Source organism: Ambystoma mexicanum, chromosome 4q (assembly GCF_040938575.1).
Source record: "Ambystoma mexicanum isolate Mex_15411 chromosome 4q, UKY_AmexF1_1, whole genome shotgun sequence".
In the NCBI taxonomy this organism is placed as follows: Eukaryota; Metazoa; Chordata; class Amphibia; order Caudata; family Ambystomatidae; genus Ambystoma; species Ambystoma mexicanum.
In genome coordinates, this window is record NC_090928.1 from 306015496 (window position 1) to 306029346 (window position 13851).

The 13851-nt window shown below is 45.8% G+C and overlaps 1 protein-coding gene across 4 annotated transcripts in view; it reads left to right on the forward strand.

Moving 5' to 3' along the window:
• The window catches only part of TMEM181 (transmembrane protein 181), an 875876-nt gene that overhangs the window by 728060 nt on the left and 133965 nt on the right, over positions 1-13851 (forward strand). For all 4 annotated transcript variants that reach the window (XM_069607878.1, XM_069607881.1, XM_069607880.1 and 1 more), the window contains one exon: positions 4371-4422. In XM_069607878.1, the coding sequence (XP_069463979.1) occupies positions 4371-4422 (52 nt within the window). The remainder of the gene's footprint in view (positions 1-4370; positions 4423-13851) is intronic.

Below are 13851 nucleotides of genomic sequence, written 5' to 3' on the forward strand. Positions count from 1 at the left end.
TGTGTGAAAATCGAATCACCCAATGTCCACTTTTGCCGCTCTGTCCGCGCTGCCCACATCAAAATGGCCAGCGCTGCTCGGGCCCATAGTGAGGCTCCCCTCGGTTGCTAAGCAACCAGCACGCTCCTTGGGCCAATCCGCATCTCTGGCAGGCAGAAGCCAGCTGCGGAGGAAGGACAGAAGAAAGGCCCTGTTCGCTGCTGTGCGTGGCAAGAGGCAAGTTTATTTGCAGTTTGTACAGCTTTAGCCCTGCACAATACAATCCATTTCCGCACACACGGCTGAGCCCCCCCTACCGGTGTTCTGCTCAGACGAGCTCGCCCTCCAGTCAGTAAGTACTACGGTCGCCACATCTGTGTGGGAAAACGCCCTATATCCAGTGTCACTGCCTTCGATTAACTTGCTGCAACTGTGGCTACTGTTTGCATTGGGACTCAAACCGGTCTTCATCTCCTAATTCATACCACGATTGTGACTCTTTGCTAGGTCGTATTATACCCTTCCGCTTATCCTGATAATGCCCATACTACCGTCCTCATTTACCGTATAGCAAGTGTTGCTTTCCATCAATGTGCAACTGTATACTGTATCACTGCTGCCTTACTTTTATACATGTATGCCTTTTAATCGGTAATCTTTACTGTTTGCCTATCAAAAACTTAGCCTCGAGTACCATTCCCAGATCTGAGCCTTGATATTGGTACAGCTTTTGGTTTCTCTTCCATCTGCTCATTCACAAAACGCCCTGACTTAACCGTCGGCCTCGCCTGTACTGATTGCAAATGTTGACCTCTGCCACTTTATCAACTGTTTTAGCGCCCATTGTGTGTGCCAGCTCTATCTGAGCTAGTCCTTTATGTACTGCCATTATCATATGTACCAATTCTATTTGAACTTGCATAGTCCCTGTGTATTGCCATTATCATGTGCACCATTACTATCTGAACTAGCCTAGGATTGCACCTCAATCTCCACCTATAGACCTCCATATCTAGGGACCCTAACACACCCCCACTGAGTACATGGCAGCCCTTCGCAATTCTGCACTAATCTTAGCTATGATACTTCCTCTACTTAACTCCTTTCCCCACTACCCCTTCAAAAACCCACCACAACTACTATCTCATCCACCCCTGACACTCACCAGGACCTATGCCCACATAGCCCATAATCAGGCACTCTTGCTCAACCAGCCACTCAGCCCACTAGAATGGATTCGCCGTTTTGCGGTTCCTCCCACACCTTGGAACCCATGCCCAGTGAAAGACAGAAACCTGAGACTTGGCTCTTTTTCCAACCCCACAGGACACCCAACAAAAAACACCCCCATTACTCTTATCCTAAGCAACCACAAGCTACCCCTGTGCACATCTTGGACAACACCAAAAAAACACCCATCAGCATAGTCGAACACATGCTGATTAGAGGTGCTCTCATCAATGCTCGGTCGCTGGTCGCCCATGCACTCGACATTGCAGACTTTATCTCAGCTAACAACCTCTACTTCCTAGCCATTACTGAGACCTGGTTGCATCAGGCAGGAGGCCCAGCCCTGTCACCATCCCAGAGGGCAACTCAATACTAAGGAATGACAGAAATTCAGGTAAAGGAGGAGGAGTAGCCTTTATCGCTAAAACATCCCTTGGCCTTAAAGCGACCCCCTTGGCCAGCTGCGGTCCGCTGATTTCTATCAGTTAAGTTCCAACACTCTGCAGCACAAACTATCCTTGTGCACCTCATTTATAGACCACCAGGCATCTCCTCATTTGAGGAAGAGATATCCGACGACCTGACCACTAATACCAAAACTGGATCTCAAATTATCCTTCTTGGGGATTTAAACCTAGGTCTCACTGATACTAATGACGCTAACACGCTATCCCTGGAAAATACTATATCCCAACTAGGGTTCAAGCACAGGCTTAGATCCCCAACACATAACAAACGCGGAACCTTGGATTGGTTAGCGGATCACAATTGCTCCACCTCCATCATGAACCAATTGCCTGGTCAGACCACCACGTCATCTCCTTCTCCATCCAAGGGAAGGCGCAGCTGAACATCTCACCGGCTACTACCCCACAAACCATCTCCAGGAATAATCGCAACATCACCCTGGAAAGCCTTCGCCCTCTAATCTACAATATCCTGACCCCTACAAACGACTAACCTAGATGTGGAAAACCTGCCGACCTCTATAATAAAACACTTGAATCAGCAGTAGAAATAATCGCTCCCATCAAACTCGCTAAACTGGCCGCCCACTTGAAAAAATGGTTCACTCCTGAGCTTAAAACCCTTCGGAACGCCAAACATACGGCGGAAGCCACCTGGAGAAAAACGTCCAACCCAGCCAACAAAACTCTATTCACGGAAGCAGCCACCACTTACAAATCTTCAATCGGAGCCAAAAAAGAGACCTGTGATAAAAATCGACAGCGCCAAATCAAAAACAAAAGAGCTCTTCATTAGCCTCAGGGAACTTGTGTCGCCCGCTCCACCCACAGAAACCTGCGTGAAAGATGCAGACTGGTGTGAAAGAATCCAAAAAGCTCTGGCTGACAAAATTGCTGTGCTACAATCCAGAATCGAACAGAAAAAGGCTAGCCTAGCCAAAAAAGCAAACTCTCCTCTACCACCCACATCTAAAAATCCAGCCTGCCCTCCCTTCTCTTTCGCCCCTGTCGCAACGAAAGAAGTGGAAAGCATCATCAAAGGCCTCAAGACCTCCAGATAGCAAGGGGACTCCTGCCCAGCCTCCATCATTCAGGAAGGCGCAAACGATCTGGCCCCTTTCATAACAGCCTTAATCAACACCACCTTTAAATCCAGCTCAGTCCCGAATGGCCTCAAGGAGGCTTGGGTCATGCCCCTTCTAAAAAAAAAAAAAACAAATCTAGACCCTAAAAACCCCACTAATTATACGCCCATCACCACGGTACCGTGCATCCAAAAGGTCATAGACAGAGAGGCCTACCTACAAATCCAGAAGTAACTGGCAGAGAACAACCACCTGGGCCTCAGACAATCTGGCTTCAGGCCAAGGCACGGAACAGAGACAGCCCTTCTGGACCTAAAAATTCATATGGACGAGGCGAAGTACAAGGGCAAGCTAGCCATTCTCCTGCTGCTTGACCTATCGGCAGCGTTCGACCTTGTTGACCTCCAGATCCTCACGGAAAATCTGACGGCTTCAGCTTCACAGGGGGGTGAAGAGGAGAGTGGAGGTAGTTATGTGGAGGGAAATGCAGTTGGAGGGACACAAACAGCAGTCGCAGGATGTACAGGGTCCTTACATTCTTGACTGCTCAAGTGTAGCAACATGGTCTTTAGCGCCTTTTTGTAGCGGGCATGTTTGTATTGACAAACTGTCTCAAAGTGTCTCAAATGTTGCAGAGATTAAAGTGGCAGAAAATTTCTTTATTATATTGAGGAACCTGTTACACAACTGTGAATTGGTACTGAAGTGTTGTTGCTTGTAGTTTTGAGATCTGGTTCAGCATATAAGCTGTTCAGTGTAGGTAGTGTTGTGGACTCAGTTTTGAGAAAAGTAACTCGAAAGCTGCTTGAATGCCTTTTTCCACGCATTCTTTGTTTTTGTACTGACACTTATTGCAGTGATGAAGCACAGTTTGCCCAAAATGAACACGGGACCCTTTTTCCAAGGAGATGGTGTGCTCCAAGTCCACCCTTTCTGTTTGGGAACTGCTTCGCTTCCTCTGTAAAGGATGTTGCACATGGGAGAATCTGGTGATAGAAATAAATAGTTGCTTAATCAGTAACCACTGTTCTCACAGCTTGGATGGCTTTTTATGGATCTGCACCATCCACAAACATTTGTCTGATTTTTGATTGATTGGTCTGTCTTTGGAGTTGACTTAATTGTACTGTCTGGTAAAGGATGGAGTAGAATGGCGGAACTGATTTGTGTTCCACTTACCGTTTTAGTTTCGTCCCTATTCATGCAAAAATACTGTGTGTGAGATGTAAGGTCAGCATTGTGGGGGCAGAAAACGCCATTCGTCGTGTTAGTGTTGGCTAATATATGCATATGGTGCTTTATCACCCCTGTATGAGCCATATACGTTTTACCTTAAAGGAAGTGCTTCTGCACTACCATTAGTTGGGACTCATCTTGGCATTATCTAACCAAGCTACAGAGTTCCATTTAGAAAAGGCTAAACTATTTGCTTTTCCAGTGTTTGAAAGTATCCTGTGGTTCCTTTCATCGAGTTGAGTATATTTTAAGACTGGCATTGCAGAAGGCACTCTGCATAAGTAATACTATGTTTCCTATGCAAATAATGTGTTTCGAAGTATCATGTTCGCAAGCTGGTATTGGTCTAAATTCATTTTCTTTTCCTTTACAGATCTTAGGTTAAAGTTTTTGACTGCACTGACATTCGTGGTACTTGTAATCAGGTAAGAAATATTAGTTATAGGAGTAGTACTTTCAGATAAGGACAGGTTTACATTTTAGCAGTGCAATACATGAATGCAAGGTCCTAAGAAAGTCCTGTTTGTCTTTAATACTCCTCCTTGTTTGTCTTTAATACTCCTAAAGTGGAACTTGCATAGAGCGCCTTGGTCGCTTTTCCTGTTATGTCATATGTCTGGGCATGCACATCAGAATGCTCATTACTGTAACGAGTAAATGTTAATGTGCGTCATTTGTGCTAGTGTCATTTTTGTATAGGCTTCTATAGGCCATAATTTCATTACTCAAGAAAAATGCAGCGTATCCATATTTATTTTCATCTTCCAGCCCCATCATCTATGTATTGTGAAACTCTACCTGTTTTCTCTTAGAATGTTAGTTACAGACGTAACGAGATTATAAATACTAGATAATTTCTTAATTTGAATAATAAAGGCATTTATTATTTCATTGTCCCATGTTTCTGTCATCTTATGTAATTGTATATATTGTCACACTCCCTTTAAGTTCCTATTTATTTGAACATGGAAATGTTATTTAACTTGGACTCGCCTCCTAAGTATGATGGTCTTATAGAACATTATGCGCAGGCCTTGCTTCAGGTTTGCCCACACGATAATAAGTCCATAGCTCCACAGTCTCTAGAAAGACATGTCTGGAATATGACAATGCTGTATAAGTTTAGCACTGTTTTGGAGATCCTGCCACAGACTACAGGACACTGCAGCTTCAATGCTGAGTTGAGGTTCTCGCTTAAGGAACATGATTAACTGTATAACGTTTGCATCTCTGCGGTATATGGGCCCTTTGCACATTAACTGTAATCTAATTTGTAATTTCGAGGCATGGGGCTACAACCTTAGATCATAGGTTTGTGGTTATCAACTTCTAGTGCATTAAGTCTGGATTTTGGAGGGAACGCTTCCCAAAGTGTAGTACCAGAGTCATGAAACTCTTCTCCATGTCCTGAGTTTCACATACTCGCTTTCATCCTTGCTGCGAGGCGCATTTTATACTAATATCCTTACTCCGTGAATGTGTTTTGAGATGTCCATATTATTTTAAAGGAAGCACTTGCCCAGATAGATGTGGTTCAACTTAAAAGGTAATATTCTGACTTAGAAACCAGATTGCTGTTCTTATAACCAGGAGATTTAATTTTTAAACCCAATTTAGCACTTAGCCAAGTCCTTGTGGGATTCTGGTCAAAAGCAATTTATTTGCCTTAAATTTTTAAAAGTGTAATGCAGATATGGAAAACGTAACCCATCTATTGGACCTTATGAAGATTATGGCAATAAACGTGTTTACCTTTACCGCCACTCATTCTGGTGGATTTACCGCTGCATTACGAGTGGTTGTAAGGCACTGTTGGAACCGTTTTTTTGTGTTCATAGGAATCGATGGTGGATTTCGGCAGATTTCCAGTGAGACGTAATTCTGACACTGTAAACGTTTTGATTTTTGGATGTAAGGCAGAGGATTCACCTCCAGGATTCAGCGTTGCTTTAAAATGGGCAGTTATTCAATTTCTGGTCAAAAAGATGCGTTAAAGGAATTACTGCTAAAGATGTACTGCACTGCGAAACGTGTAATGCTGCCCAGTTAGCCATCTAGTACGGTCGCAATTACTTGTTTCTAATCCACTGTATTTCTGCCTCAATCTTTCCCCATTGCCCACACGGACTGCTTTCTGTAACCTGATGGCAACCGTTCTCACACAGCAAACTGTATACTGCTCCTATACGTTGCTACTTTTATCAGGAAACATTTCAAGGTGCAAGCTATTAGCCAGCCATAAAGTCACTCACCGCCTCAATTCTAAACATACAGCGCATTTCTTACTTGTCAAATAAGAATGATCTATTATCACTAACCAAAGGCTAATGGCGCGTACACATTTTGACCCCTGCTTTTATCATAAATCTTCTCTAAAGCACCTGTTGCTCATTTAAGCTAAGTGAAGCATCTAAAATGAATGTATGATCAAATAGATTCATTCTTATTGTCGTTTTATTTGCATTTCATTTCATATGCAAATGTAATGAATTGCAAACAAATATTTATATATATCGTGCCAACAACTTATTGCAACTTGTAAAGTATCACTGTATGGTAAACGTACATTTTTCTTCCCAGCCTCCTAATTCCCCTGTTGAATCCTCGTATGTCACAACAGCCAGTCTTTATATGTATTAGTCGCCATTGAGTAGGCGCAAGTCCTTATATTTCCTTAGTAATCGATTAGTTAGCCTTTCCTCTGGGGATGTCCTGTTGTCGTCGGGACCCGTCTCTCTTCCTTTCTTTGTTGTAGAACAGTTTGTTGGTCTATTCCTTTTACGGGGGCTAATCATCTGGGGAGGATGTGAGCTTTTTATGGTAGTTGAACCCAGTCCATTTCCCTGCCTCCTGCCGCTTCCTTTTTTTTTCTTTCTTCATCTGTAGTATTTCTTTTTCTGCTGTAACCCATCTTTGAAGAAGTTTTTGCCATTGTTCCATTAGTGGAGCCCTCTAGCGTTTCAAAGATATAGCCACTCTCTGGCCACAAAAGCTAGCAAAGCAGCTATCTTTTGTGATGTATTTTTTTTTTTTTGCCTTTTTTTGCCCACTGGAAAAATCCCTAAGAAGCATGTGCAACATAACATTTCATGTGTTAAAACCATGAAACCAGTATTTCTGTATTACTTGGCATATTACCCCTCTCTTCCCCTTTCCCCCCCTCCATTTCAAACCACTATATTGAAAGTAAACCAATATATTTCTGTAGTTCCTAGGGTAAAGCCAAGACCAACAATACTAGGACGAAGAAGAGCACAGAAAACATGAGGATTACTAGACTGCTAGTACTGAAACGAGGTGGCTCACAGGAGGCATGAGGAATATCAAGGAGCCATTGATGACCAGTGTTGACGTTACACTGGGGTGGAGTAAGCCCTATGAAGTGAAGAGAAGTACTCCATCTTCCTTTCTCGTCAGAGAACCCAGGAGTTTGAGGGCTCTACAGAGGATGCCAGTGAGTAGCTGAGAGGGTCTGACTGGTCCTGCGTTGGCAGGACCAAGCCCAGCGGTAAGCAGGTGAGGTAGTGGCACGATCTCTAGAAGGAGGTGGATTGCGCTGTCCCCTAACTGTGCCATGACTGCAGGGAGCCACAACACGTAGAGTCGCTGCAGAAGCAGTAACTAAGCAGACAGCTGCAGGAAAGAGACTGACCCCAGTCACTGTAGAGACTGGTGCCATTTAAGAAAGTCCCAGAAGGTAACTGGCGGACCGGTAGGGACGTGGACGGGGGGAGTAGAGGTGTCTGCTTCATGCAGGGGCAAGCATTGGGCCTATCAGAGGGGCCATCAAGGGTCAGTGCCCCAAAACAAGACTAGGAGTGCATCTGAGAAAATCCTCCTTGCATAGGTGGCATAGGTAAGCCCACTGACCACCAGAAAGGGTCTGGGACTCCAAAATAGTTCCAGAGGAAGGTAGTTCCCCCTGGCCTAGGTTTACAAGAGTACGTTTTATGAACACCACCCGCATAACAGAAGGAACTTTCTTTTGGATTATATTATTCTTTAGTTGTAGTGCACTTCCTGCACTCCTCCAATTAACTAAAATATCACTGCACTCCCCACGCTACTTATTAATGCCACTGCGCTCAAAGCGCTATTAGTTTCCTCCCGCTCCATGGTAACACAGCATCTCTGTCACGTGCTGCCACGCTGAAGGTTTCTTTTCTTAATCCTTCGCTTGCTCTGCAGTTCTGCGTAGCTTCAGGTAATGAATCGTAAATGGAGTAACATACCAAATTCCAATCTTCTATTGGCACAAAACTAGATGTTCTGAATATTTTTTTTACAAGAAAAGCTTAGCCTTTTCGGTACACATGTTCCCTCAACTAGTTAAAAACATTTAACAACTATTTACCGCTTTTAAGTCATCTTCTGTCATAAAAGTCAAACCCAGATACTAGCTGTTATGCTAGTTTTTCACTTCTCTGTGCTCCAGCTGGAAATTAATCTTCAGTTCTTAGTTTCAAGAAATTACGGTTCTGTTCTTTAGTTGCTTTCTTTTTATTTGTAGCTAAGTTACTGTGGCCTCTCTGCACCCCCATCTTTTCTGATGAAAGGCAGTTTAGAATCTTGGTGAGGGTTCTAAGTAGTGTCACAGCTGCCCTTCTCAAGAAATGTTAGGTGCATGCTGAATCCCTTAGAAGAAATTGTTTAGTGCATGTTGCTAGTGGTCATTGCTTTGGGGTGTTATGCCGGAGTGCTGAAATGTCTTTGAAAATGTTTCTTAATGCGAGTTTACAGAAATCCAAAATACCCCCTGTGCTGAAAAATCGAGCTTGTGGAAGATGAGCAGGAGTCCCCAGTAAAGCCCTCACGCTTCAATGTTAAACCGCCTTTAAACCTATTGGTCACAGCCCACACTTCGCCATTCCAACCTTTATTTATACTTTAACGCCTCCCCACCACCCAGTACCTTCGCCCTCACTTCCCCAGTAACGACTCCATAATTGCCGACCACGCAGGTTTAGTGTGTACACTAGTACCACAGCTGCTTTATTGGCAGGAGTTGATTTACAGGTGATCTGACTACCCAGCTGCAGTAACTATGCTCATCTGGTGTCAGCCCGCCTGAAGGCAAGATGGATTACCTCCACGAAGCGCTCACATTGCTTAATTTCTTAATCCTTTAGCTTACTTTCCTTGCAACATCAAGTCTTCCGCTCCACTTTTTCTCACGGCTCTGGCTTCCCAAAGGTCTTGCACCCGGGATGCCGTACGCGTAACTCCTCCATCCCCCATAGCTGCTGGACCCTTTTGGCCATGACTGCATTTCTTTTTGGATTCACCGGGTAACTCTGCCAAGACTCCACGTTGGCTATTGCCGCTGTTGAGTTCTCCTACCTTGGTGCTTATTTTCCTATTTGTTATAACCTGCCTACTCCCATTGTCCTCTTCTCTCCCTTTACTTTAGTCAGACCTACCTTGCCCCCTTCTCCATGGTCATATTAGGCCAGTTTCCCATTTCTTGCCTCTGGTGCTCCCTTATATTCCTACCTCTATCCTCCCACAAAATGACCTTATTCACCCTTCCTACCGGAATCCCATTGTGCATAGTGTCCCCTTTTGCCAACCCCAACCGGATCCCTTCCTCATGTGTTAAGTTGTACCAAGGTCCACCCCAAGCACCTGGCTCTTATTGCATCTCCCAGCCTCCACCATCCCAGCACCCTTTCTACCTGTTCCCCCACATGCTCCTTTGCGCCCTTACTATATATTGCAGCTGCTGCCGGTAATGCAATTGCCACCTTCCTTGTACTCCTTGATATGCCCAGCCTTTCACTCAGGAGTGAAGGCCTTGCTATTGCGCTTTCATTCACCTTCCAGGTATTGGTGGGCCTTCACCCGGGGGGTGATGCCGTCCTGACGTCATTCCCTCCCTACCGTTTCCTCATCACATCGCTCAACCAGAAGCTATTCCATGCCCCCTTGCACACCCCTTAATGGCTTTCCTAATATACCAGCCCTACACTGCGGGTGATAGCATTTTGCATCCTCTTTCTCCCCAAAGCTTTTTATCATGATGCACGGCCCCTCAGAATTTCCCTTTTTTAGTCATCCCAATATAACCACTCCTAGCCACTTTTGATGGCATTTTGCACCCTCTCCCCACCCCCACTGCGCACTCATTACAGGGCTCGATCTGGTGCCCATTCACCCTTTCCTGACATTGTACTCTGTTATATTGCATACACCAAATGTCTTGCACACGCACTTGTGATCCCCATATATTACTGTCCTTGCTTTGTTGCAACACTTTTTCTTCCTCGGTACATCCTGTTCATATCTGCATGCCCATTATAGCGTTTTGTTCCTCCCAGTGACTATGCATTCAAGACCCCTGTGTAGTAACTTCTTGATATGACCAGCCTTTCACTCTGTGGTGATGTTGCAATTGCAGTTTCCGTAACCTTCCAGATATTGGTAGCCCTTCACCAAGGAGCTGACGACTTATTGAAGTCTTTCCTTTCTTACTATTTTCCCATCAGAGCTTGACCAGAAGCTATTCCACAAACCCCTCCCACACCCCTTACTGGCCTTTTATGTTATCCCAGCCGTTCACCCTGGGGTGATGGTGTTTTAGGGCCTTTTCCTCCATAATGCTGCTTGTTGCAGGGCGCAGCCCCTCCTTCCTCCTATTGGTCTGTCGTGAAAGTTGACACTCTTCCCCCCCCCCCCCAGTATTCTCCATCCCTCCCCCAAATATCCAACCACATTGTAATCTTTCTGACCCATCCCATCGATACCTCTGCCTGACGATTTCCTTTCGTCATGGCCAGCACCCACTGTCCTACGCCCTATTCCCCGACCCACTTCAGCAACTAATGCCTAATTGCCTCCTTTTGATGTTGTCCCAGCCAGCTACCAAACATAATGATTTCATATGGCCAACTGTGCAGTGATTATTGTCCGATCCCTCCTCTTTTGCTACCTTTCCATCTCCCCCCTGACCCCTTTACATCTGTTCCCGTCTAGCATACACCAAACTCTAGTGCGGTATTTCCATTTTTTTGTTTTCTTTTTTTGTCCCCTTTCTTTTTCGCCTCTCTGCATGCCAACTCCACTTCCCTCCTCATACCATTCAGTGCTGCCCATATTCCCCATCCGCCTTCAAATATGGCAGCCCTTCGTAGCCCCCATGTGTCTAGCTCTGCGAGTCATTAGAATGGCCAACCTCAGATTAACGGTGCCTTTAAAAATACCCCCATACTTTCACTGCTAATGAGCTTAAGACTGTTCCAGTCTCTTGAAAAATGCCCCCCAAAACCTAATCCATGGTATCTACGAGAAACAGATGTATCGGCCAAAGAAAGAATTATATCCCCACCTCGAAAGTCAAACATTTCCTTGTCAACTTACACAAAAGCACCCCCTTCCCTTTCTTTCTTCCTTAGCCTGTGTTCCTTCTATCATATCTTCGCCATCCTCATATCCCATCTTCACGATCCTCCAATCAACTTTTAGGCCTACCTACCCACCCTCCTATGACCACGCTCATGCCAACAATGAACCAAACTCGACCACTACCGCCAATCGCACCAAATCTAGCCAACGTATGTTCCCCGCCCACTACCTTCTACATAACCAGATTTGCCTGTATGTTAAGCTCACCTCGTCTCTGCGAAGGCATTGGGGCACGGTTGCAGCCCTCCCAGGGATGAAACTCTGCTTGTCTGTTCCTCCCACTGCGTCTGTGTGGGGAACTGCGGTGATGAGCAGTGCGGTTCCTGTGTGAATATAAGGGTTGTATGAGTATGCAGCCTGTGGTCCCTGACCCCTTCTCCAGACCGCTTCTCCCTGGATGGGGCTTGCCTGGGGTTGCACTACTCTTGAGGCTCACCTGATGAGCTCTCCGTCCTGCTGCTTCTGGCAGGGGCGCTTGTTGAAGGGAACCAAGTTCCTTCACTGGTCCCTTGTCGTGGAAGTCCAGGCCAGCTGCGACTAGTCCACTTCTCTTGTAGGTAAGTGTTTCCCTTGTTTCTGCTTGTCTTCTGACTGTTGTAATTGTAAAGTTTGTTCTCTGTCCTTTGTACGTAATGTCTCTTTTCTCTGCTCTCTCCCCTTGCAGGTTGTGCAGCGCTGCCGGCGGTAGCTGCGGTAGAAGAAGCGGAGCCGGCGGTACGGAGGAACGGGGCTGAGATGGTCCGAGAGCTGGTAAGTAGTATTTAATGGTGCCTTAGGGTTCGCGTTGGGTTTTAAATGCGGCGCGAACATGGGTTGAGTGTTTTCGGGAGTTCTAAACTTGTCTTGTCTTCTTTTCTTGTTTCAGGACTTTGGCTTCGTGGGACAGAGCGCAGGTGCTGCGGCGTTGATTCGGGATCTGCCAAGAAGATGAAGCGTTGTTGTGAGATGCGAGCCAGGGTCCAGGTAAGGATGCTGTTGTTGCAGGATCACGAGGTAAGTAGCTGGTCCAGGGGGCGCTGAGCGTCAACGTTACACAGAGGTGCAAAGTAACGCAAAGTGTTTGCTTGAGGGATCGGTGGGTTTATATGGTCTTGTTCCTGGCCACGCCCACTAGCTCTGGCCTGCCTGCTGCCACGCCCTGCCACACCTGATGAGTCAGCACCTGAAGACCAGGCCTAGGGAGCCAGCCCCATGAGTCAGCATCTGGCGATGTTCTCTGGAATAAAGGCTTTCAGCGCCTGTAAAGTTCTTGCAAAGTAAAAGCACTCCAGCACTGAAGTAAAATAAAAGCACTCCTGCACTGAAATAGTGTTCCTGCTCGCATCTCTATATGAGCCTGGCGCCAAAGGCGCCAGGATTTAGTCCAGCGAGGGCCCCTGTGTTTGAGTCCCGAAAGGACATAAATAAGTCAAGTGACCCATTGCCCCCATCACTAGATGGTGTGGTTTTTGTGTTCTGGGGCCTGTGGTCATGACATTGTAGTTACGTTAAAGATTCTTATACCGCACATGGTCACCACCTGCATGCTCCCTTGGCGCTCTGGCGGATCTGTAAAGCAAGAGGTTGAGGGCTTGTAAGTTAGTAGTACTGAGAAAAGAGCAAGAGAGCTTTGATGTGCTGTTGGCAGCTTCAGTTTGGTTGACACTGCTGAGCATAGGTGCGTTTTTCGGTTGTAGCCGTCATGTGTTTTGTTAGACTGTGTGTGGTTTGTTGTGTTGAGGTGTAGTGAAGTGTATCCGGTTTGCTGTGCTGTAGAGGTATGGTTGTGTTTAGTTCAGAGTTTGGGAGGTGTATGCGTACAGGTAAGTTTTCTTTTTAGTAGGGTTGGTTAGTGGCAATCCTACAGCCACAGTTTTGATTGACTATGGCCCATCTTTCGTCCCCTGTTGTATATTCTGGTGTGCTAAACTTGCTATTCCTAGGTTGTGTGCAGATGAGTGGGTCCTCAATGGGCTTTTCAGTGGCAGTAATGTTCCACCCCAGCGTTCAGCCCAAGTGCTACCCAAATACCTTCCCCGCTAGCACACCCTGGTGTGCAGTTACCACCACCCCATGTGCTGCATGTGTCAGGGGCTCCATCAGTTCCGAGATTGGGGATGCCTCTCGTCCTATTTATTCTCTAGGCCCTCTGTCAGTGGTCCAATTAATTCAGACCCAGCTCTCTCCCTGTTTCCGGTTTGACCATCTATAGGGAAGGGTATACCCAAGTCTCCCTCCCATTTGAACAGCTGTCTGTCTTCTGTACACTCCGCTCTGGCTTACTCCCCAGGTCTTCTCGTGCGAGAAATGCCTACATTTCTACTCAACAGCAAATGCAGTGACAACTAGATTGAAGTACCTGGATAAATGGAGAAAATTCTACATTTGAGAGTCAACAGTACATGGTAAAACACATAATTTGAGTATCAACGGTACATGCATAAGCACCCAACTTTCGGATACCTGAGCAATGG